Consider the following 24,644-nt stretch of genomic DNA (forward strand, 5'->3'; position numbering starts at 1 on the left):
GGGTGAAGTTTTTAGGAGGTGACACCGAGCATCAAGGCTCAACTTCCTGGAACACATGCAAAAACCGTTAGGTCACAGCTCTTAAATGACCCTTTTTATTTTAGCAAATGCATAGCAATTTACGTCTGATGAAAATACCCATAGGTTTACTTTAAAGAAAGGGCTTATACAGTGCCCTAAGCAGAACTGTATGGTTGTGACCCCTCCCCAAAATATTATGGAAGTAAAAAAAAACCAAAAACAACTACTATAGAGGTCAAAATAGAACATATATAAATATATATATATATATATATATATATATATATATATATATATATATATATATATATATAAAAGTAAAAAAATAAATTGAAATTAAACCATTATTTACAAATTTGTAACTGTAGGATTTGGCATTTGTAATAATATGTGATGGACATAAACAGTTTTTGTATTACATTATGTATTTGTAGCCACGATAATAACCGTCTGACTGTACAGTATCCCTCACTTAACAGGTGAAAAATGTTAAGTTCAAATACATACAGTAAAAGGTCAGGTTAAGTGTGTCTGTATAATTGACTAAAGGTCAGATCGTCACGTGAGCGGAGAGCAAGTCATCACGCGAGTCCATGAAAGTAGATCTGAAGACCTTCACTCTTTACTGGATGGCATTTTCAAAGACCTTTGGAGCCGCATGGTTCAGGTGTCTGCTTTAGTTTCAGCAGGACCGAAGCAAGCAGGTTTGGAGCCTCCCTGGGGCTGCGCGAGGTCAATTTCAGCAGCTCCTGAGGTAAAGCAGAGGAACACGGCGCAGTCAGAATGCCCTGGTGCTCATGTGTCAGCATGCTGTCAGCTATAGCACTGCACTCCCGGAAAAAGTACAGGACCAGAGGGGGCTCACGCACTGTCCATTCCACTTTCCATTAAGAGCGAACACGGGGACGCTCGCACCCTTGGAAACACAGTAGTCCCGCTATCATCTTTGCACAGCTTTGATGTGCTTGTCTGTGAAGCTGATTTCAAACAGACACTCCACTGTGAAAACCAAGGCTTTATAATAACTATAAAATGTGTTAATTTTTAGTTTCTGTGTGTCACACACCCACTTCATTCCCACGGCTTTCTTCAGGACAAATTCCCCCAATGGGAAAATGCAAAGCCAACTGAAGAACTTTCTGCACTTAATTCATCCAAACAGGATTCCGGCAGAAGAGATTCTTAAACAAATGAAAGACAGACAGCTTCCTCGCCTCAATAAATCAAAGCAAGACACAATACTGTGACACTTACAGAATGAAACTACTCAGAACGCTAAGCTCTGACGGCGCTGTATGAATGCACAATGCCTTTAAACAGCATTAAAGACAGAAAGGATTTCGAACTCTGAAGAGCCGTGTTGCTGTGAATTAGTCATTTGAACAGGAGTATTGCAGATGGCATATATCACAGTATGGATGGAGCATGTATTTTAACAGAGTAACTTGTATGTGCCTGCCACATGCATACCAATGCTTGCAAGGACTAGACAGAAACAATAATGTCACATCTCAAGTTGCATGTGCATGCATGCTGACAAATACGAGAAGATTCGAAGAGAAGAAGAGGAGAGTCCTTGATCCATTGTTATTCATTATTCATCTCTTATTTTTATGGTCTATTTCACTGGCACACTTGGCTGCCGCAGGACAAGATCTCTCAAATTTCTTGGTTATTGTAAACAACAGATATTAAACTTTATGACAGAGAGAGTTCTTGGGATTTAACTTTCTGTTTGGCCTTCGGCATATCTGCTGTTTTCAAACCAGGACACTTTATGCTCTACACATTCCCTGCCAAACACAGTGAAATAAACTGTGACATGCATGTTTTGAAAATCACATGCTAAAATAAATCAGATGAATGCATAATTTTTCAGACCACGTAAAGTTAAGTTTTAAATGCAACATACTCAGTGGCTTTGTTATAAATCCTTATTATCATCATAGGAATAGTATGGGATCATATTCAGGCCTAATGTATTGCAGTTGCGGACAAAAAAAATAACAAGCGTGAAATTAAAATTAAAAAACTTTTATTCCACAAAACGTATACATTTTTAGATCTGTGATATTAATATCAATATTAATTTTTGTGCAATTTATTTTTACTTGCGTCTTTAAATTTTGGTTTCATGCTTAATATTTTTTTTTTTAATCCATGACTGCAATACATCAGAAGGGAATTTGAGCCCATAGGATAGTTCACCTAAAACGTCGAAATCTGTCATCATTAACTCCACCGCAGAGGATCCATGGGAGAGCAAGTGATGTAATGCTACATTTCAAATCTGTTCTGATGAAGAAACAATCTACGTCTTGGATGGGATAAAGGGTGAGGTCATTCATATTTTGGGGTGAACGATTCTTTTAACCCTACTGTATGTTTCACACAAATTGCAGCTTGTGTACAGCTTTTCATTTAAATTATGAGGTGCTTCAGTGAGGATGTTGGCAATAGGACAGCACACCTGTAGCTCAATAGTTTTGGTAACACTGTTGTGTACCCTTCATAATATTTGCATTGCTTGATCTGACGTCTACACACTCCACTCTTTTCTTCAACCTCAATAACATAAAAACATTAAAAAGGCTGAAAACAGAAGTAAGTTGTAGTCCTTTTCATAAAACCTCATTATTCTGAAACATGAAAAACACTTTCCAAAACCAAGTCAGTGATCATGAGCCACAGGACAAGGTAAACTAGAGATTTTAACATCCTTTCAGACCAAACGCTACATTCATCTCATGTTCCCAACATATTGCTTTAAATATAGCAGAAGCCTTTGAGAGGACGGATGATAGCCTTATCTTTATGATACACATGTCTGTTTCTGTTGAGTGACTGATGTTCTTAAAAGGTTTCGTGATTTCAAGAACCACCACTTAACTGTTGCATGTTTTATAACAGCAGTCGGATCAAGTCTCCTTCAGCTGAGACGCTGCCGAACACAGTTGAAGCACATCATGGCCGTGGTCTCATCTCAATCTGGTATCTTTAAACAGGATTGACTTCTTAACAGCGACGTGATGAACATGCACTACTTTTTTTGTCCATCTCCTGCTGTGCATTTCCACGGCCTTTTGGGTTCATCTAAGTACTGTATACAGCTGGGGTGATGGAGGGAGGCGCAGATCTATTTACTCATTCATCTGGAGAGATACAACTACACAGTCCCTGCTGACACACCAGCTACAGCCCAGAGGATCCTGCCCTGCCTCAACATCAAACAACCTTGAGAAGCTCTCATTAGTTTCTGAAGTTACCAGTTGATCGACAGTTTCAATCTTTCAGAAAGAGGCCATATGAGGAGAGGGAAATATTAATTTCTTAGTTTTCTTTGGTCGGTTTCGCTGGGCACTACGGGACACAAATGTGCCAAAAGTTAATGCAACCTCACATCTGGGGCTGTTTGTCTTAAGAAGTACATAATGATCTCTGTAACTCTACAAAAATGAATATGCTTGTGTTGTAGTTTAAAGAAGTGTTTCTATAAAGAAAAAGGTCATTAATATGTTAAAGTCAAATTCTGCACTTAAACTTTGCTATTTATAACTTGATTATTTACCAAATGGCAAAATTTGCCATTTTATTTATTTATTTTTATTTTTTTGTAAGAATGTGTCAAATTGTTCAAAGTAACAGTATTAAAAGAAAAAAGTAATGTTACAAAAGATTTTCCATTTTAAATAAATACTGGTCTTCTGAACTTTATATTTCAAAAAAGGAAACTAAACTGCTTTCAACAATGCTAATTATAATAAATGTTTCTATAGAAGCAAATATAAAACAATTACTTAAAAATTGTAATTATATTACAAATGTTTCTGTATTTTGTCAAATAAATGCAGCCTTGCTAAGCATTAAGAGACTACTTCCAAAAACATTTCAAAATCTTAACCAAGTTTTGATATTATATTATTATACAGATTTATGATATTTTATTAAACAGGATGCAATGCTTGAGTGAAAGAAACAAACAGATCATCAAAGAATTCATGAGATCAATTGCTAAAAAAGACTTCTGTTAGTTACACGGATATTAGAAATAGACCAAGGAGCAGTTCACACCAAAGACAATAAATATAAAGTTTTCATTGTACCAATTCTTTGAAAACAGGAAGTCTATGGTAACAACGTCACACAGGAACAATAATGTTGAAATCATTTTCACAAAAAAATAAATAAATAAATAAACAGGCTGACCACCAATCAGAAACCATCAAAAAAAAAAAAAAAAAAAAAAAAAGCTAATTAATGAGTTAATTCTAAATCCATACCTACATTTTCGTAAATTACAAATTTTAAAACTATTACAAATTGTTCCTCAGCTTTTCTTTGCAAGTTTCCCTTTTATGAAAAGAGGGCTTCAGCGTAATATAGCCTAAGCATTGTGTAATTTCCACACACAAAAAAAAAAAACACCATGCAATTAAGCAAGGCATTTGCACCTCACAATATATATCTCAATACAACTACACAAGCTCCAAGAGGTTAATTAGCTCTTAGAGCAAATCTAATCCTGTCATGACATGTCAATTATTCTTCGAAAAGAATCCATCAGTCCAAACTGAAATACAGTCCCAAACTATTCCACAGTAAGAGAGACGAATGGACAATATAAACACTGCTGGCAGCCCTTAACGTCCACATTCAGCAACTGCTCTCATTCAGGAGATCCCTTCCCTTAGCTACTGACTCGAAGCATCGGTCTAGATGTCACTTACTCTCACTGAAATGGAAAACACACTTTTTCTTTGAATTTGCATGTCAATTAAATTAAATCCTAAAGAATGATATAGTTTAAAAGAGGAATTAGGAGAAAAGCAGCATTTGAAAAGCTTTTATTTATTGGTAAGCTGGGATGCTTTCCTTTGAAGTCTGTTTTGAAATCAAACCACAACATGAGAGCCTGAAAAAATGGCAAATACATCTTTAATCCATTACAAATTTTCTGTACACCAAAACCTGAACTGCTAAAACTAAAGAACAGAAAGGAGAATAAAACATCAGATCAGACAGGAACGGTTCCTTGACGGTCCAAAATGAGGATTATTGGAAACACTGAAGCAATTACACTTGTTTAAAAAGAATATCACAACACAGACAAACTGTGCAACGTCTCATGAATGAATAATAAACTTTATCAGTTTGTGTCAGATGATTTTTAGAGTTAATTGGGATTTTACACTCTACAGATGAGAAATACGTCCCATTTCTGCAGCGTTTCAACTCAATAAACCAGGACAGTTTCCTAAAATCTCGCATGACAACATGAAGACTTCGATTCTTTTGTATTGTTAAAAGAATAGTTCACCCAAAACTGAAATTTCTCATTTCTTGTCCCAAACCTGCAGCCTATGACTTAGGCTACTTTTTTTGTGAAGCACACACAGATTTGTAACACAAAGTATTAACTAGTGGATTACTTGTGATGTTTTTATCAGCTGTTTGGACTCCCATATTCTGACGGCACCCATTCACGGCAGATGATCTATTGGTGAGCAAGTGATGTAATGCTAAACATCTCCAAACATAATGCAGAAACAAACTCATCTATATCTTGGATGATCTGACTATCTAAGGTAAATTTTCAACAACTTTTAATTTTTGGCAAAAAGTGACAAATAATAAAGCCCTTGTGACAACTTTCAACTTTCAACTGGAACAACTAAACCACTCTCACCTACATATTTGGATGGTGTATGTTGATGTGTTTCTGGCAAGTGTATGTTCTGTAACCGATCCCTCTTTTTGAAGTGATGTCATTCTTTTGCACAAACAGTACTCTAAGGCATAAAGGATCTGTCCTCTTGCCAAACTCAGTGTTTTTGTCTTCTGACGTGATTCTCTGCGACACATGCTTACTGCATCCGCACTATCAGCACCGCTCAGCCACTGCTGGCCTTTGATGGATTCTGCATACACTTGTGATCATACGAGGAGGAAGAAGAGCCTCAGCTCTACACACTAGATGAGGCCCTCCAGCTTCTCTCTGGAGATCTTCCAATCACATGTCATATGCTGCACACTCTCTGTCTCTCTTCATCTCCAAGACAAAGGCACTTTCAACCACATCTGTCTGCCCTCAATGAGGCAACGCGCAGAGTCTGCAGTGTTTGATTTTGGATTCAGAATTAAACCAGGAAGGAACCGCGTTAAGAGTAATGCTACAGAGTGAATATTGATGGAAATTGCTGAGCAGACAGAAGAGCGCTGTACTCTATTCTGTGCTTACACTGAGATCATCCCAATGGACTGAAAACTTCCAGCGAAGCTGCAAACTAAGGACAGAAGTTGGAAAACACAAAGACTGAAGTATCGAGGGGTTGTCGCAATGAGAAAGTTCAATATATGGCAGATGTAACCAAGAAAAAAAAGTGTAATTACTTTAATTAATTTCAATAATCTAAACATCCTTAAGGCAAAATTTGCATATTGGTACTTGTGACTATGTATATATTTTTCCCCCAATTTATTGATTGTTGCTCTTTTGTTTAAAATTGTATGCAAGTGTGCTTTTCAATTACTGTAAGTTTTTTTTTTTTGCACAGGTAGTCACACATTATGACAGCTGAGACAGGAAGTTTAACTGTATTAAGCACAAATCTATTTGTTGGCTCCACAGCTTTGAACCGAAGTCAGTGGCGTTCAAATGGAGGGCGAGATGGAGGACTAAAGACGTCTGGTAGCTGAAGACCGTCTGAACTAAATGGTTACTGGAGCGTCCAGCACTCGGTCAAAGTATCATTCGGAGGAAATGACAACAGATTGCAGTCGGCACCAGTTTTGATTAAGTACTCCTGGACATGCGCATCTGTAAAGCGTAGAGGGGAGCGTGCATTTGCGGTGGCTGGGCCACGATTCGGGAATACCCTGCCTTTAGAGATCAGACTGGCCCCTTCCTTGTCTATTTTTAAGTCCTTGCTAAAACCTTTTTTCATTTCCTTAGTGTACTGACTACTGTGGTATGCTAAATTTTAAATGGATGGTTTTAAATTTTTGTCTGGTCTATTTTTCATGTATGTGTAATATTCTTGCTCTTCTGTAAAGCACTTTGGTCAGCCTGGAGGCGCTATACAAATAAAATTGAAATTGAAATTGAAAATTGAAATTAACACAGGGCGTTGTGAATAATGAAGGTGCTTCGACAGTATCTTCACCTCAGAGACTCGAATCCTGTGAGATTAATATTCAGAAAGCTCACACACAATCACAGGCGTTACACCCTGTAATTGATCTGCTAAATCACAACCCTGATTTTAACACGGAGAAACAATTTTTTGCTGCTAGTTTATTTAGTCTTTGGGTTGTTCGATTTAATGCATATTTGAAACCTAAAAATGAGATATTACTCAAGGCTGGAATGGAATAAAATGAGTATTGTTTTTAAATAATGTAATAACCTATAACAACAGATGGGTGCTATTGAACATTCCTGCTTCATAACTTGTCTTCCAGTGAAATGGGTGCAAAAGAAAGATTGAACTACACTTTTTGTTACAATTTTACCTTTTCAAGCCAAAGTCTCATTGTTAAGGCAGCTTGCCTTGGATTGTTATGCACTCTCAGTGATGTGCTGTAAGCAATGAATAACAACAAAGGTTTTCATTCTTGCCATTTCATTTGAGATAAACGTGAACACCTAAACTCACTGTGAACTGTCAGCATCTTCCTTTTTTTAATTGTTAGCGCTTTTATTAAAAGTGTAGCACATAAAGCGATGAAAGAGAAAAGACATTAAGGGATTGTTCACCTAAAAATACAAATTCTGTCACTCACCTTCAAGTTGTTCCAAACCTGTATTAATTCTGTTGAACACAAAAGACGTTATTTTGAAGAATGTTGGCAAACAAACATTTGATGGCAGCCATTAACTTCCATAGTGCTTTTTCTATACTATAGGAGTCAATGGCTACCATCATCTGCTTGGTTACAAATATTCTTTAAAATATCATATCTCCTTATGTGTTCAACAGAACAAAGAAACTCGAACAAGTTGAACAACTTGAGGGTGAGTCACCCGAAGTCAGTTTTCTTCATTCTGCTAAATAATATCTAATACTAACACATATGTTCATACTGGGTCATGTATGAAGAACCATTCAGGTGAGGAGATAAACATGCATTACACTTCACATCACATCTACTGTAATCACATGACATTTTCATTCACTTCTATTCTCAAAAAGCCAAATAAAAACATCAAGCACAATGCCTTGGCCGATTTAAAAATGAAAGGCACATCTCTTCAGGCCCCTGCCGTCTTACGTTATCATACGGGAGATTGCAAAAAAAAACAATGTTTAAAATGCTCAATTTAACTAATAACCAAATACAACATCACAGCTGCACATCCGACTCCATGCCAACACCACAATGCCAACAATTTAGTTTGAAAGCCTTTAACATGAGCAATGAAATGGTCCCTGCAAATACTGCTTTAATGTTTCTGCTTTATACCAGTTCGAAGCAACTAGGTCGACAGGAGCCACAACAGCATATTGATTTCTCCAATTCTTCATACAGTCCTTTTTAATCCATTAACAAAAATGTTTTCAATGCATTTTACACATTGTCAGATAATGTATCTACAAACACAAATCTACTGAAAACTGTCGTGAAAATGTCTGGGTCATATTGTACCCCAAAAATCAAACAAAACAACAAATAAAATGCCTTAAAAAAAAATGTACACTAGTGTTCAAAACTTTGGGATTACCGTGATACTAAAGACCAGAGTCATTCTATGGAAGCTAGTTTTCGCCACAGAACAAATGAGATATTAATATGTAAGGATAAAGTTTACAATCACAAAAAAAAAAAGAAAAAAAATTTGAATTGAATTTTGAAAACTGTGAGATATAAACTCATTGTGTGTAAGAATTGTGAATTGTGTGTAAATCTGACCCATATTACATTTTAAATGAAACAAATGCAGGCTCGGTTAGTAAAAGAATTATATAAATATGATCTACCATCTAAAGGATTTGTGCATGTTTTCATATTTTAAAAAATATATTATTTCGAAGGGGAAAAAAAAAGAAAAGAAAGATAAGTAGTTATGTAAGTAATGTTGGGTAAATTATAAATTCTGAAAATTAAACTTAGCAGTAAGGTGCATTAATATGTAATCTACATGTTTGATCCTCATGTGATAGCTCAGACTAAGTTAAGTATATTAAGATTAATAGGCTGCTCATAAGTGAAAGCTGTGTTAACAAGATGAAGGAGTGTTCAAGACTGCCTCCTAGTGAAGAAACACGATCAGCTGCTGCTCATGTGAGATCACTCCTCACATGTCAAACAGGAATAATCAACCTCAGGTTTGAAAGGAAATCAATATTTCTAAAAAGATGTTTAAATCTGTAGGATGTGGATGTTGTCCTGTAAGTAGAGTGATCTGGTTGAGCGTGTGAGCCATTCACAACTATTAAAAAAAATAGAAGGCATGATTCCCTTCATTTACAGATAAAGAGGCACACGTTCATGTTCACTACCCACCCACCCCATCAAAATATCAATCGCACGGCTGAGTCACACGCAGAAAACATTCGCTGTTGTGTTCAAGGTCCGGCTTGTTTCAGAAAAAGTGAAAAAGGTAAAAACAGACTTCTAACAATGACAAATGCACGGTGAAGTGGCTGAACAACCTTGAGCATGAACGCATTCACAAGTGAATGAGCTGTTGAAAACGCTCCTGACTTTTGACGCAAGTGGCTCAACGGCTGATGGTTTTAACTGAAAGACTGCTGGAGTTATTTTAAAGGGTTAGTTCACCCAAAAATGAAAAAAAAATGCCCATGTTTTACTTACCCTCAATGCATCCTGGGTGTATATGACTTTCTTCTTTTAGACAAATCCAATCGTAATTATATTAAAAATGGCCCTTCTTCTTCCCATTCCAAGCTTTAGAATGGGAGTGGATGGGTGTTTTTTTTTTCAACAGTCCAAAAGTAGTCAAATAAAGCGCATCCATCCATAATAAAAGGTGCCTCACATGGCTCCGGCCTCCTGTAGTGAACTGATGTGTTTTTGTAAAAATAAATTTCATATTTGGGTAACACTTTAGAATAAGGTTCCATTAGTTAATGTTAGTTAACTACTTTCGTTAACATGAACTAAGCAAGAACAATCCTTCTACAGCATTTATAAGTCTTAGTTCATGTTAATTTCAACATTTACTAATGCATTATTTCAATCAAAAGTTGTGCTTGTTAACATTAGTTAATGCACTGTGAATTACCATGAACTAACAATGAATAACTGTATTTTCATTAACGAAGATGAATAAATACAGTAATAAATGTATTATTCATTGTTTGTTCATGTTAATTAATACATTAACTAACATTAACTAATGGAACCTTATTCTAAAGTGTTACCCATATTTGAAATGTAATAAACACTTTTCTCTCTCTTCCGCTATCTGTCATATGTGCAAGCCGTTCAGGCGGATGATGTTGGACGTATGTGTCACACACACGCCGGTGAAATATGCTAGTCTCGCGAGTTTTGTTTACAGAAGCAAAGTTTTCTTACTTTCCCCAAAGGAAAACCAGTCTCCTCTTGGCTTATATCAAAGTTCTCGGACATTTTTCTTTAAAATTCCTTGTTTTGTGCTCCTAAATAGTGAATGGCTTTTTTTGTTCTCTCTCCAAATTTGTCACTTATCACTTAAGCGTGGCTGCACATATTTAATGTTTTAAAGATGGAAATTCTTTAAACAAAAATGCATCTATTTGCTACAGGAGGCCTTTATTCACCCCCTGGAGCTTTTTAATTATGGATTAATATTGTTTATTTGAGGTCTTTAGGACTGTTGAAAAAAACACCCACCTACTGTACTTCCATTGGAAGAGAAAGCATAGTTTTAATTATAACTTCCATTGGATTCGTCTGTAAGAAGAAATTTTTATAATTCGAGGATGTTTTGAGGTTGAATAAAACGTTTTTCATTTTTGGGTGAACTAACTCTTGAAGATGTTGTGTTGAAGCACGACTTACATGTGAGGCCTACGAGAGCCGCGCGGATGCCGAGGTCCACCATCAACGCCCATCTGGGACCACAGCGAGCCACCGCTGGCGGGATCAGGATCTCTGCTGACACGTAGAACTGCAGCGCATACGTGATGTAGATCCCAAAAGAGTACAGCAGCTTCACGCTCTGATATAACCTACAGAACAGACAGATATTATTAGACTGCAGCCACTGATGTCGAACTGAACATAGAATATCAGCTAGACCTTCTAATCAGGAGTAAATGTAAAATATGAGAACTGTAATGACAAATGAAAGCATCGTACGGGTATCGCTGCTATCTTCAATAATCATGAAAGAGCATTGAGTTACACATCAGTCACTAAACACACTAATAGAAACACAAGACTGACACTTCTGTGATTCTGCATGGAGTCTACAGCTTCTCCTCTTCACATGAGTTTGTCAGCAGGGAACAGAGATGTCATTGGGTGTATTTGGGACTGTTCCCAGTTTCAGTCAGCTATTTTGTCACCTGGGTTTAGTGACCTGTTCAAAAAGCTTGCTTTGTATTCGCCTGAAGTGAATAAGCCTCAAAGCATCGGAAATCAGCTGCCTTTAATTTCCAAGCTCTAGTACAACAAATTGCAGCAAGTCTCAGTTTTTGGTAGAAACAAACAAACTGTTTGTTTGTTTGTTCTAACATCTAGACAGACGTACTGCAACTTCTACAGTCAAAAATGTGGGTGTTATATTAGACAGCAACTTGAAAACTTTGGGTATTTCTGTGGACAACAGAGACTTATTTTGCATCTTGTAAAAGGGGGCATAATAGGTAACTTTAAAGATGCCCTGGCACTCACCAGCACAACGGTAAGTTCAGTGTGATGCTGCCCTGGATATGCTCTCCGAAGCCAATGTAGCCGATGGTGCCCAGGGTGATGTAGAGGGTGGTGACGATGCCCATACCCAGATACAGGACCGTGGTGAAGTTTCTGGGATTCTGCATCTTATTCTCAAGTGGTAGCACCTGATAAAGATCGAGTATGTCAGCTATTTAATTTAAACTTTTTTTCACTTGCATAATATTTCTGTGGTGACAAACATAATATGAGAGCAAAAGAAAAACGTACAACTCCAATTCCCTCAAAGGCGAAAATTGCTGTCCCAAAGAAGAGAGGATAGTCGATTCCTCTTCCTGCCAGCGGGAGGTTGATAGGGTATGGGATATTCTGACAAGAAGAAAAAGAACGTCTGACAATCTGTGACACGGTCGACATTTTAAAAAGAACGAAAAAAAAAACTTTTTCCTTTTGCATTTATAAAAAATACAGTAAAACAGTAAAATTGTGAAATATTGCTTTTTAAAAAAAGAGCTTTTTTTATGTTTGAATGTTTTCAAATATAATTTATTCCTGTGATGCACAGCTGTATTTTCAGCATCATTCCTCCAGTCTTCAGTGTCATGTGATCCTTCAGAAATCATTCTAATATACTGATCTGCTGCTCAAGAAACTTCTCTGATTATCAATCTTGAAAGCAATTTGTGCAAACCATAATATTTTTTTTTCAGGATTTACTGATGAATGGAGAGTTGAATAGAACAGCATTTATTTGAAATAGAAATATTTGTAAAATTATAAAAATCTTTACTGTCCCTTTTTAATAAATTGTATGCATCCTTGATAGATTTTTTTTTTTTTTTTGTTCTTACTGACCCCAAAGTTTTTAAGTCATTAACTGAAATATTTCTTATTTATTATACACAGTAAACAAAATGGTTATATCCCCTGATAAAATAATTATATAATAGAAATCCCATATTTACAAAGTCTCAGACTTTGGGACACAGTACACAAATCAGATTTTAAATAAAACATTTTTGGAGCACAAATTAAATCATGTCTTTAAGCCGTGGTGTAAATTAACAGTGATTGCATGATGTTCAAGATGCATTTAGATGTACATTTTACATGTTCATACATTTTATGTCTCTGCAAGCACTTTTGAAACCCTCTACAAAAAATAAAAAAATAATGTTTTCCAAACAACAAATCAATTTGCAATCTCTAGCCAGCCGTTTCCACCATGACACATTTTCTTTCCTTCCTAAAACAAATGTGTTACCTTCTTGCTTGTTTCTCAGTAGCTGCAATGCTGATTACAGACGCAGGGGCTGATTCAAGGCATTTTAAGCTGTTCAATAAGAAAAGCGCTCTAAAAAACAATGCTGAAACCTGTCATTGATGCTTAACTCTTCATCCATAACATCTGAGTCTCGATCAGCAGCTCGCCGAGAGGCCTTTGTCCTGAGCAAAGTATCTATTGTTTCAAACCTAACCAACTTTTTCAAACATTCAGCTTGAAAATGGATCTGGGTTATATATGTGTTTAAAATACACTACACTTGGTATAATATTTCTCTAATTGTATTATATTTATACATTATGTGGCTTAAATGTACTTTTTGATCCACCCAAGATGCGGTACTGTGGACTAAGTATGTATCATATATGACACTAATCACATTACATTAAAAGTCATGCAATGCAATTCAGGCCATACACTGACACACTTTCACCATATTAAGTGAGTGCTGTGTGTTTAATGTGTCTTACCGTCAGACAGTAGTAGTATATGAGGACCAGGCTGACACACATGGAAATGTTTGCGACAAATGACAGAGGGGCCAAGTACTTGAGGTTGCGGATGAACACCAACACGATGATAAAGGGCAGGAAGAAGAGCATGTAGAGGCGAGAGTTGTAGCTGGGGACAATCACTGAGGTTTGGTTGTTGTGACAGTTCCCGGTCGTCCCGTTTGCAGTCTCAACCACCTACGATGTGCAAGTCAATGGAAAGATTATTTTATGGCAGTAACAATGATCCTTTAACAATTCGAAAGAGAATTTTACATGTGTAAGTTCTAATTATAGAAAGGGTTTTGGGTTGATGCAAATATGTGTGAACAGAAAAGCAATGCTGCCCTCTTGTGGTGAACAAAGTCATTTGAATCAGAATTCTTGCAAAAGGAAAGAACAGAATATTATGCTTTTAAAGTTTATAAGTTCACTGTAAATTCACATGTTCTACCAGTTGGCCTAGATGAAAACTCCAAAGCTTCCATGGTTTCTTATTTTTTTAATAATATGACATTCTGTGTGCATACTGTATGATTCTGAATATTATTTTAACATGGACCTTTACTCAAATCTTCTTCTGTATTTAAAGCTCTCTCACCTGTTTGACATTATCACTGAGGAACACAAAGTAAACGCAGCAGAAGCCCAGCTGGGTTATGTTGAGGAACATATTCACCACACGCCTGAAAAGCCAATAAACAAACACCGAAACAAATCTATAAGTTCAGGTAGCAATCAAAATATTCTTTGTGATCTAAATGTCACCAAATCCATCCATTTACACTAGAGATGGGTTATACAACTTATTTTGTTTTCAAAACAATATTGATACATTTAAAGGCAAGTATCGTCGATATCGATACCGATATTGATACCGATACTAATAAACTGAACTTTTAAATTAGAAAATGTATTTAATTACTAAGAATAAAATGGGTAAGGACAACCACTTAACTTTATATTTGAAATGCATTTTAACATTCAATAAGCCTTAATTGCAATTTACTAGATTATATTTTTGTTTACACGTAGTTAAAATATATTTACTGTAGTGGTAACCATTGAAATCCACAAATGGCTAATTATAACCACTTAACTTTATACTACAGAACTAAACATAGTTCATTTATAAAAGGAACTGCCGGCGAAATGCTGTTGCACGCATAAAACTAAACCTATCTTTTAATGTTTAATATAAATAAATGTAATTGCACAGACTATGTAGACTATGGTTTAAATTTGTTTATTGTGAAATAACACTAACATATGTTTGTTAGTTTTTTCCTGTCCTCTAATGAGCATTGTTCATGGCTGCCGTTTCCTCAAGCTTTAATGCTTTCTTATTGAAAATAGTTCTATCTTACACAAGTGTTAGCTAACATAGGTTATTCGTCCGATTAAATGCATAATTTTTTTTGTTGTTAAATAAACTAAATCTCTGGTAAATAAAACAATAAAACATCAATATTTTTTGTTTGAGTATCAGTACGTTCGATACTCGTGTCAGTATTCATATATCGATACTTTCAATCGATACATCCATACACTACTGTTTAAAGATTTGGGGTCAGTAAAGATTTTTATTTTGAAGAAATTAAAAGTTTTATTCATCAAGAATTAATCAAATTGATCAAAAGACATTAAATATATTTTTATTTAAAAGATTTCTATTTCAAATAAATGCAGATTTTTTCTTTCTAGTTTTACTCATCAAAAATAAGTTTCAACTAAAATATGCAGGAGCACAGCGGTTTTCAACATTAATAATAATAATAATAATAATAATAATAATAATAATGTTTCATGAGCAGGATCATGTGACTTTAGAGACTAATAATTTAACTTTGAAATACGAATGAATTACATTTTAAAATGCATTCAAATAACACAAAAAAATATTATTTTGAATTAAACACATTTTTCACAATACTCCAATTTTTACTGCATTTTGAAACAAATAAACGCATTATTGGTGATAATAAGATACTTCTTTCAAAAATCTAACCACCCCAAAACATCTAGAAAACACTCTTAATTATTGCATACAAACATCTTAAAAATTGTGGTTTCATGAAAAATATAATATTATCAAATGATCTTTTAACGTTTCACAGGGGACATTTCATAACCACAGATTATAAAAGCATCTATGTATGTGTGCTATCATCTGTAAGATGTGAAACAGTGAATTTGCATGGAGATCAGGTGCTGAGAGAGTCATGTGACAAATGGTTATAAAGATTACGGAGAGAACAGCACAAACACAAGTCAACTTTAATATAGTGCTGATATAAAAACTGCTCTGTAAGCAGTGAAACACAGACGTTCAGTGACTGTACCTTCCCCACAGAGAGTGTCTGCTCAGCCACGGCACGTTCTCCATGCCATACTCCACCGCATCTCCGTAGGAAAGAAAGGGCTTGCCCAGCCTTAATATAGACAACATTTCAAATAGAAAAACAGAAAGAAATGTGTGCGATTTAACATACAAAGCAGTATGTTAGGTATCAAAACACTTGTCAAGGACATGAGGGGCAGCATTTCTAAAAATAATGTTTATTCTTACTTTGCACTTAGATGATGTGCACATTTCACGAGGAGGTTCATGCAATGTACAGCTACGATTCCCATTGCCAGAAGACTTAAAGGCCCCACCTGCAGAAAGAGAAGAGATAGAGAGTAACAAACTATTGATATAGCACTTTAATCAACTAGAACATTGGGGAAAAGTGTTTTAAACAATATGAATTTCAAATACAACCCACCAGGAACAGTCTGAGGTTTAGTGCTTTAACATGGCACTCAACATGTTAACACAGTTACTGATTTCAACTGATCTAATTTAAGAGGTAGTTTATTTCTGTGATCAAAGATGAATTTTCAGCATCATTCCTCCAGTCTCCAGTGTCACATGATCTTCAGAAATCATTCTGATATGTTAATTTACCGCTCAAGAAAAACTGATTACTTTTAATGTTGAAAACGTAATATTGTTTTGGAAACTGATTTTTAGGATCATTTGATAAACAGAAAGTTTAAAATAATAGCATTTATCTGAAATGTAAAATTGTCATGACTGACAGATACTGCATTTACAATTTGTCAGGAAGTGTTTTATAAAATAATGGTGTGCAACTACCGTATTTTCCGGACTATAAGTCACACTTTTTTTCATAGTTTGGCTGGTCCTGCGACTTATAGTCAGGTGCGACTTATTTATCAAAATTAATTTGACATGAACCGAGAGAAATGAACCAAGAGAAAACATTACCGTCTCCAGCCGCGAGAGGGCGCTCTGTTGCTCACTGCTCCTGTAGTCTACACTGTAGACATAGACCGCCCTCTCGTGGCTGTAGACTGTAATGTTTTCTCTTGGTTCTTGGTTCTAAATAAATGCGACTTATATATGTTTTTTTCCTTGTCATGATGTATTTTTGGACTGATGCGACTTATACTCAGGTGCGACTTATCGTCCTAAAAATACGGTACATATGTAACAGGACAAAGCAATTGATAAAAAGGTCAAAGCATAATATTCAAGTGTGGCAGTGAAGCAGAAAGCATCCTTGAGGGACGTGTCCAACACGTCTGGCATCTTTGATCTGGTGGAAACACTTGTCAGATTGTGTCTTGTTGTTCCTGTGTCCTCAGCTGATGCTGAGAGGTTTTAGAGGTCTACAGAGGCTGAAAACACGGCTCAGTGCAATGACACAAGCAGCTGAGTCAGACACGCAGAGGGAAGTCGCAGAAAGAGGTCGCTCAGCGATTTGTTGCTTGCAATGAAAACCACAAAACTTCAGATGCTAGTGATTAAGGCTTTAAACAACCATAACCTTTAGTTTCAAACTTCGTTTGTGCTATGGACATGAATGAGGCCTCAAATCAAACACACTGTTGAGAAAGGGTACACTATTACTCTTCAATTCGATAAAAGCCATGATTTGATTTGGTGAATAATATGGAAAAGGAAAAAAAAAAAATTCTCAACAAGGACACAATGATTTGATCTGAAGTTACAATAAAAGCATGTATAATGTCACAAAATATCTCTATTACAGATCAATGCTGTTCTTTTGAACGTTCTATTCATCAAAAAACCCCAGGAAAAAAGTTGCATGGTTTCCACAAAAATATGAAGCAGCATATTAGAATGATTTATAATATATAGACTTAATGTATAGATGCTGAAAATTCAGCTTTGACCACAGGAATAAATTACATTTTAAGATATACTCAAAAAATAATAATAATAATAATAATAATTTTAAATAGTAATAATATGATAGAATTTTACAGTTTTTATTGTATTTTTGATCAAATAAAAATGCAGCCTTTGTGAGCATGAAGGCCTTGTTTATAAAACATAACTCTAAGCATCTGAATAGCAGGGAAAAACATCTTGGGAACAGAATATGAAATATTACATCATTTAAGATGTAAATAAAAGGTTATTCATTAATTATTATTAATATTATTATTTTTTTTTGCTTAACAGTTTCACTTGCATTGTCTCTTCAAAACCCAAAAGGTGCGTTAGGTGTGGAAGTTTTTTAAAATCATAAAACTTATGAGAAATGGGAGAGAAATTTTAATTAAACGCTGACATGATGTTGACATAAGTAGATCATGTTCAGATAAGTACATACAGCTGCCACAATCACTCAACAACAAGATAAAGCTCAGAGGGAAGCGTGCACACATTTTACTGCGATGATATAGGATTTTATAAAAGGTCAGGACAGTTCAAAATATAATATCATGAGCATTCATCTCCAAACAAAATTTTCTGTCCTACCAGGAGTCCTGCATTCTTGACAGCCAGAGGCAAGCCGAGGAGTCCCGTACCAATATTTCCTTTAAGTAAATGAATTAAAGTCTGAGAAAACCTAAACAAATGAACACAAAATTAAAACGGGTCCAGGAACATGAAAGTTGTAATAGGTGAAGATGACAGTGCTTACGAGGATCCAGTTCTTCCTCCAAATCGTTCATATTCGGACTGTCGTTGGGAACTGGGTGAACGGACGGGCTCATCGTCAGCGGGACTCACATCTCTTCTGGAAAGGTCCGGGCCTTGAACCAACACACAAATATAGCTTTAACATGATCTTAAACACTGAACAGAAAACACAGACGCTTCCCTTCAAACGTTTGGGGTGTGTAAGATTTCTTAACGTTTACAAAAGAAGTATCTCACGATCATCAAAGCTGCATTTATTAGATCACAAAAATACTAAAAACAGGTAAATAAATATTATTACAATTTATTATTAAAATGTAATTTATTCCTATGATGAGCATCATTATTCCAGTCTTCTGTGCAGGGTTCTTTATTGAAGAGACACATTTGATTGAAAAAAATAAATAAAAATAAATAATACAAATTACAAATTAAATCTAATAATAATAAAAAAAAAAAAAAACCTATGGACGCTTAGTTGAATTGCAAGTATAAAAAAAAACAGACATTATTGCAACATTATAAATATATATACTACCACTTTTGATCAATTTAATGTGTTCTTTGCTGAATAAAAGTTCCAAAAAAAAAAAAAGTAAACTAAAATAAAGAAATAAAGAAAGATCACAGTCAATGTCAAATAATGCAAAGGAAATTGGTTTACCATCCTGATAGTTGATCTCAGAGGCCATGCTTGTTTTGGTGGGGTGTAATTAGCCTCTGATAGCCTCACTGATCACACACTTCCCTGCGGAGACGCTGCATCTACAGGCTCTGTGATCGCAGACAAATGAACAGAGTTAACACACCGGTGATGCACAGTGTGCCCTTCTGCGTCATTATATTCTCTATGGTCTCTTGAGGCTAAAAACCATACGAGGATTTCAAATATGCCAAATGATATTTTGCAATCAACATTAGTTATATCTGACACTTTAATATGGCTATGAGAATTCAGCAGAGAGGCTCAAATGAACCACTGCATCACTCACAGCCACCATCTGTATTATTATTATTATTATTATTATCACACATAGCGTTTATTAAAGGGGACCTATTATGCAAAATTCACTTTCACGTGTTGTTTGTTGGCAGTGTGTATGCACAATTAAAATTAATTAAATTAAATTCATGCCCTGTATCCTAAAAATGGCAATTTTAACAAGCTATAAAAAATGATCTGTAAGGTTTTCTGAGTTAAAACGTCACCTACACGCTCCGGGGACATCAAAGACTTATTTTACATATCGTGAAAGGGGGTATAATCGCTAGGTCCCCTTTAATGCTTTGTCAAATATGCTTTTTTTTTTTTTAAACCTGCAAACTCTATAGACACTGTTTTGTAGTGGTGAAGACAGGGTTGTCATATGAAGGTGAAATACACCAAATGTATGTGTCAACAAGATGTCTCAACTATTTGAAACCATTCCAAACCACACATATGCGGAACCTTGCGAGACAATTCAGCAAACTCATTCAGCTACTGAACTGTAAAAGCGAACTGACATTAAAACACAGAACTGGTCTCTACAAATATGTAAGTCATCCATGAAATAGTATAATTATAACCTGAAGCTGTGAATGTTTCAGGTTAAAAATTAAAGCCTAATTCTTTTGCTATAGATAGGTGTGCCTGAGCAACCATGCTATCTTATGATAATGCAAAGCAGCTCTATTCAGTGCTGTCAAATCAATGATTGACTTTGTAGGACACTTCTTTCCCTTGAACACATTTCCTACTGAAAACTTAATGTCTAGGTATGCAAAAGTCAAATCAATACAGAAACAGCTCAATGGGAAGACAGAAGTATTTCATGACCATGCAGTTGACTTGTTATTGGTGCACATTTAATAAACAGGTTGCATAGAAGTCTTAGTCAACAAAGTAAAACTACATTACCACAGTTAGGGGATCTTTAAAGCAATGCAGACTTCAAGAAACACAGAACATCTTTTGAAACTCAAGTATCTTTGTTGTAACAGTTTAAACAAGAAGTTGCATTTCTTAGTATTGTAACGTGCAACAAAATCCCATCTCATCCCATCCCAACTACCATGACCTAACAGTTATTAATATTTGTTAATGTTAGTAGGAAATGTAATTGCTCATTATTAGTATGTTAGTTCATTCATTTTTTTTAAAGTTATATTAGCAAATATTGCAATTAACATTGACTAATATTAATAAAGGGTGTAGAAGTATTGTTCATTGTTAACTAATGAAAGCTTAACTGTAACGTTAAACATATCGCAAGCATAACTAACGTTAGTTAAATATAGTGTAGAAGGGCCACATTTACTGTAACTTACACTGTTTTCCCGTCTTGACACGTATTTTCATTTACTGTCTTGTTCATGACCAGATTAAACACATAAATAGTACGAATTTCATAAACAGTGATGTACTGTAACGCATCATTTAGCCTTCAACGGTCAATGCTGTCACACCAACTGTGCTGTATGCTAATACCGTGCTACATGAAGTGACAGATTTGTACTTACCGTCAGCACAGTTAAACGATGTACTATAACAGATCTACTATGTTAACACCAAGAAGTCCATATCTGAAGCCGGGGATGCGATGTCAGCACAGAAGCAGACAGATAAGCGGACATGCTATGATTTGAAACCGCTTTCCTCATCGGATCCGCGTCCGACTGTCACGTGACCATCAACAGCGCATCAGTCAGCTGATTTCACTTCTGCTGAACAAACTAACTTGAATAATGATTTTGTTTCTGTTTTTAAAATAAAGACTTTCACTTTTAGAATTTAGTCACATTCCAAAATGATTTTAAAACAGAGAATACATATATATATATTATTAAAAATATATATATTCAATTGGATTTATTTCAGTTTATTGTTTAATTTTATGCCGGAAGGGGGCGCTTCATAATAAGGGAGCGTCTAAAATTTTAATATTACGTGTGTACTGTTTAAAACATATGAGCGCTTTTTAGTGCCTCATTGAAAAAGATTATGAGATTAAAGTTGAAAGTAAAAGAATAAAAGTAAATAATGAAGTCGAAATGTTTTGGGAACAAAGTCGAAATATTATGAGAATAAAGTCGAACTACTAAGAGAATACAGTCGAAATGTTTCAAGAATACAGTTGAAATATTACGAAAATAAAGTCGTAATACTACGAGAATAAAGTTATCACATTATCTTACCGGGATGAGGAAGAGTCAGTTTTAAGGACTTGCGGAAACATCTTAATATCAAGAATATGATATTTATTAACAGACTGAACAGAAAACATTTTTATATTAACATCAGCTCACACACTCAATCAACATTTGGGGGGGGGGGGGGGGGGTATGCGCCATAGCTCTCTGATTTAATACACTACAGATATATGTGGGATTATTAGCAGAAATAATACCATGTGTCATACTCGCAGGGGCAGTATGCTTGCCAAAAGTCTTCCATTGCATTCGTTATTTGTAGTGCGCCAGCCACCCAACAGTAATAAGATTTTTGCTTCTGATAGACCTACTTTTAATGTCTCAGCTTTCAAAATCAGTTTTAAAGCGAAACACAAATTATGTGTTTTACAATAATGTTTTTTCAAGCTCTTTAATGACCAGATAACTGTATTTATGTGAAACAATTCATTAAATTATACTATTTTCTTTGTGAAAATTACAAATAGGCTAAGTGAAAATGTATTCTAGTAATATTTCGACTTTATTCTCGAAACATATCGACTTTATTCTCTTAATATTTCAAATTTATTCTCGTAGTATTACGACTTTTTTTCTTGAAATATTTCGACTTGATTCTCGAAACATTTTAACTTTATTCTCGAAATATTTCAACTTTATTCTCATAATATTTCAACTTTATTCTTGAAACATTTTAACCTCATTCTCGTAATATTTTGACTTTATTCTCGTAATATTTTGACTTTATTCTCGTATATTACAACTTTATTCTCAAAACATTTAGACTTTATTCTCATAATATTACGACTTTATTCTTGAAACATTTGGACTTTATTCTCATAATATTAAAATTTTATTCTCGAAACATTTCGACTTTATTCTCGTAATATTTAGACTTCATTCTCATAGTAGGCCTATTACGACTATATTCTCAAAAATTGTGACTTTATTCTTGTAATACTTTGACTTTATTCTCGAAATATTATGACTTTAATCTCGTAATCTTTTTTTTTTTTTTTTTTTTTGTCAACGTGGCACTAAAACACCGTCGTAAAAACGCTTGTCCATTTATCCAGAAGTAACTAATTGACTCGTAAAACAAACATGACAACTAGGATAGCACAGTTTTCGCACTGATCTAATATATTTACACTAAGTTCTGTATACCTAGTGATTCAAATGCACGCTTTGTAAGATAAAGTAGTAATTTAGTGATGTTCCCTAAACTAAACAGCGCGTCATCATCAGACTGCACCGCTTCAGTCCAGCAGCAAAACCAAGTTTTGACTTGAGCTCGCAGCGACAATCTGATCGATCATGACGGTAATGTTACATTTATTTAAAAACTTAACTCATAAAGATCTGTTTATATGTTGCTACCTGATTTGTGGACATGTAAAATCACGTTTATTCGGCATAACTCCTCAGACACTTAGCGTTGTAGCTAGCTGGTGATTGATTCTCTTATAAAGCTGAATTAAACATGTTTTCTTTTCTCGTGACAGACTCACGAGTTTTTTGTTGACATGACATGTGAGGGATGCTCTGGTGCGGTCACTCGAGTGCTTAAAAAGCTAGGTATGCTTGTGAATATTTCCGATTTCAATTAACTAAACTGTTCATTTATATGCCTAAACTATTTCAAACCTGTTATGTTATGTCTGTGAAATTACTTCATTTCTTACTTGTTTTAGTGTGCTGCTTTGTCATGTGGGAACATAGTTCATAGTTCAGGTGTGTTTCTCAACAGATGTCAAGTTTGACATCGATCTGCCCAACAAGAAGGTCTTCATCGAGTCAGACAAAGACACGGATGTCCTTCTGGAAACACTGAAAAAGACTGGCAAAACTGTGACCTACATTGGTCCAAAATGAAATATTATACATTGAAGAACTCAAAGGTGAGAAGCAGATGTTTAAAAAAAAATGCAAGTGAATAATTTTGTTAATTGCAAAGTATTATGGATTGTGTGGACAGCGAATTATGAACCTAATAACAAATATTAACTGAAGCGTTATGTTAAAGTTGTTTAAAATGAAGTTGGTGGAAGCTTGTATAGAAATATCTTTTGATTCAATAATAGTGTTTGACGGGCAAATTAGGTTTCTTTATGATCACACGCCCTAAAGTTTTCAGTCTTGTGATCAGACGAGACTGACTTGAAAGTCCAAAGTTGTTGTTTTGAATGTCACAGTGTAACATAAAGAAAGGTTTCATCCTCCTGTTAATTCACCAATCGAGTGTTATCTCTGATTTTGTATATTTTAATCCTCTTAATACACCTGGATATATTTGGTTTTATGAGTGCATGGTCTCTTCTTTCATTCATTCCGGTAGAGAAACTCCAGTTTTTCATTTATTGTCACTTTTATTCTGATCATAGTGATGTTTCTGCAACACATGAATAGTGCATTTAAGATGACCTAAAGTGGACTTGTTTTCAATATTTGTTTCAATAGGTCAGAATCATGCTGCTTTGAAGATCATGAAGTGGGACTCCCTCATCGGACCGTACATCACTCGTCAGATGAATTATTACATATCTTTGGGACCACTGAAGGAAATCTGTTCAGCAGAGCATCATGAAGAGCAGCTACCAGGCTGATTTATATATTCTATATTTAGAGCATTTTCTATAATCTATAATCATTTACAATATGGTTGTTTTCCTGCCACACGTACGTAATTGTATAAGTGTCTAGATGCAATAAAATAAAAGTGAAAGTGTCTAGATGTAAAAAATAAAATAAAAGTGAATGTATTCACTGAAAGGGAAGAAAATCTGTGTGAGTTCATTGAGTGAGTGAGTGTGTGTGTGTGTGTTCATGTGTGTGTATGCATGCATGTATGTATGTATGTATATATACA

General features: G+C 35.1%; 2 protein-coding genes across 2 annotated transcripts in view; one reads left to right on the forward strand and one right to left on the reverse strand.

The window, feature by feature from the left end:
• Window positions 1–21,269, reverse strand: part of LOC113114264 (proton-coupled amino acid transporter 1-like) — a 29,041-nt gene extending 7,772 nt beyond the window's left edge. The window contains exons 1-11 of the mRNA XM_026281137.1: window positions 21,107–21,269; window positions 19,269–19,378; window positions 18,606–18,717; window positions 18,440–18,530; window positions 16,211–16,299; window positions 15,984–16,073; window positions 14,243–14,327; window positions 13,621–13,839; window positions 12,136–12,234; window positions 11,866–12,032; window positions 11,029–11,198 (exon numbers count right to left, since the gene is read on the reverse strand). Of these exons, the coding sequence (XP_026136922.1) occupies window positions 11,029–11,198; window positions 11,866–12,032; window positions 12,136–12,234; window positions 13,621–13,839; window positions 14,243–14,327; window positions 15,984–16,073; window positions 16,211–16,299; window positions 18,440–18,530; window positions 18,606–18,717; window positions 19,269–19,296 (1,150 nt within the window). The 5' untranslated portion in view covers window positions 19,297–19,378; window positions 21,107–21,269. The remainder of the gene's footprint in view (window positions 1–11,028; window positions 11,199–11,865; window positions 12,033–12,135; window positions 12,235–13,620; window positions 13,840–14,242; window positions 14,328–15,983; window positions 16,074–16,210; window positions 16,300–18,439; window positions 18,531–18,605; window positions 18,718–19,268; window positions 19,379–21,106) is intronic.
• Window positions 21,270–22,943: 1,674 nt separating this feature from the next.
• Window positions 22,944–24,557, forward strand: atox1 (antioxidant 1 copper chaperone). Its single transcript, XM_026281138.1, has 4 exons — window positions 22,944–23,098; window positions 23,281–23,353; window positions 23,526–23,676; window positions 24,236–24,557. The coding sequence occupies exons 1-3, from the start codon at window positions 23,093–23,095 to the stop codon at window positions 23,648–23,650; spliced, it is 204 nt and encodes a 67-aa protein (XP_026136923.1). The 5' UTR covers window positions 22,944–23,092; the 3' UTR covers window positions 23,651–23,676; window positions 24,236–24,557.
• The last annotated feature ends 87 nt before the right edge of the window (window positions 24,558–24,644 follow it).

The sequence above is a fragment of the Carassius auratus genome, chromosome 14, assembly GCF_003368295.1.
Source record: "Carassius auratus strain Wakin chromosome 14, ASM336829v1, whole genome shotgun sequence".
NCBI classification, from domain to species: Eukaryota; Metazoa; Chordata; class Actinopteri; order Cypriniformes; family Cyprinidae; genus Carassius; species Carassius auratus.

Bases quoted from the DNA above. Each gene is read 5' to 3' on its own strand.
- atox1 (XM_026281138.1), top strand. The intron at 23,354-23,525 runs GTATGCTTGTGA...GTTTCTCAACAG, and splicing joins TCGAGTGCTTAAAAAGCTAG to ATGTCAAGTTTGACATCGAT.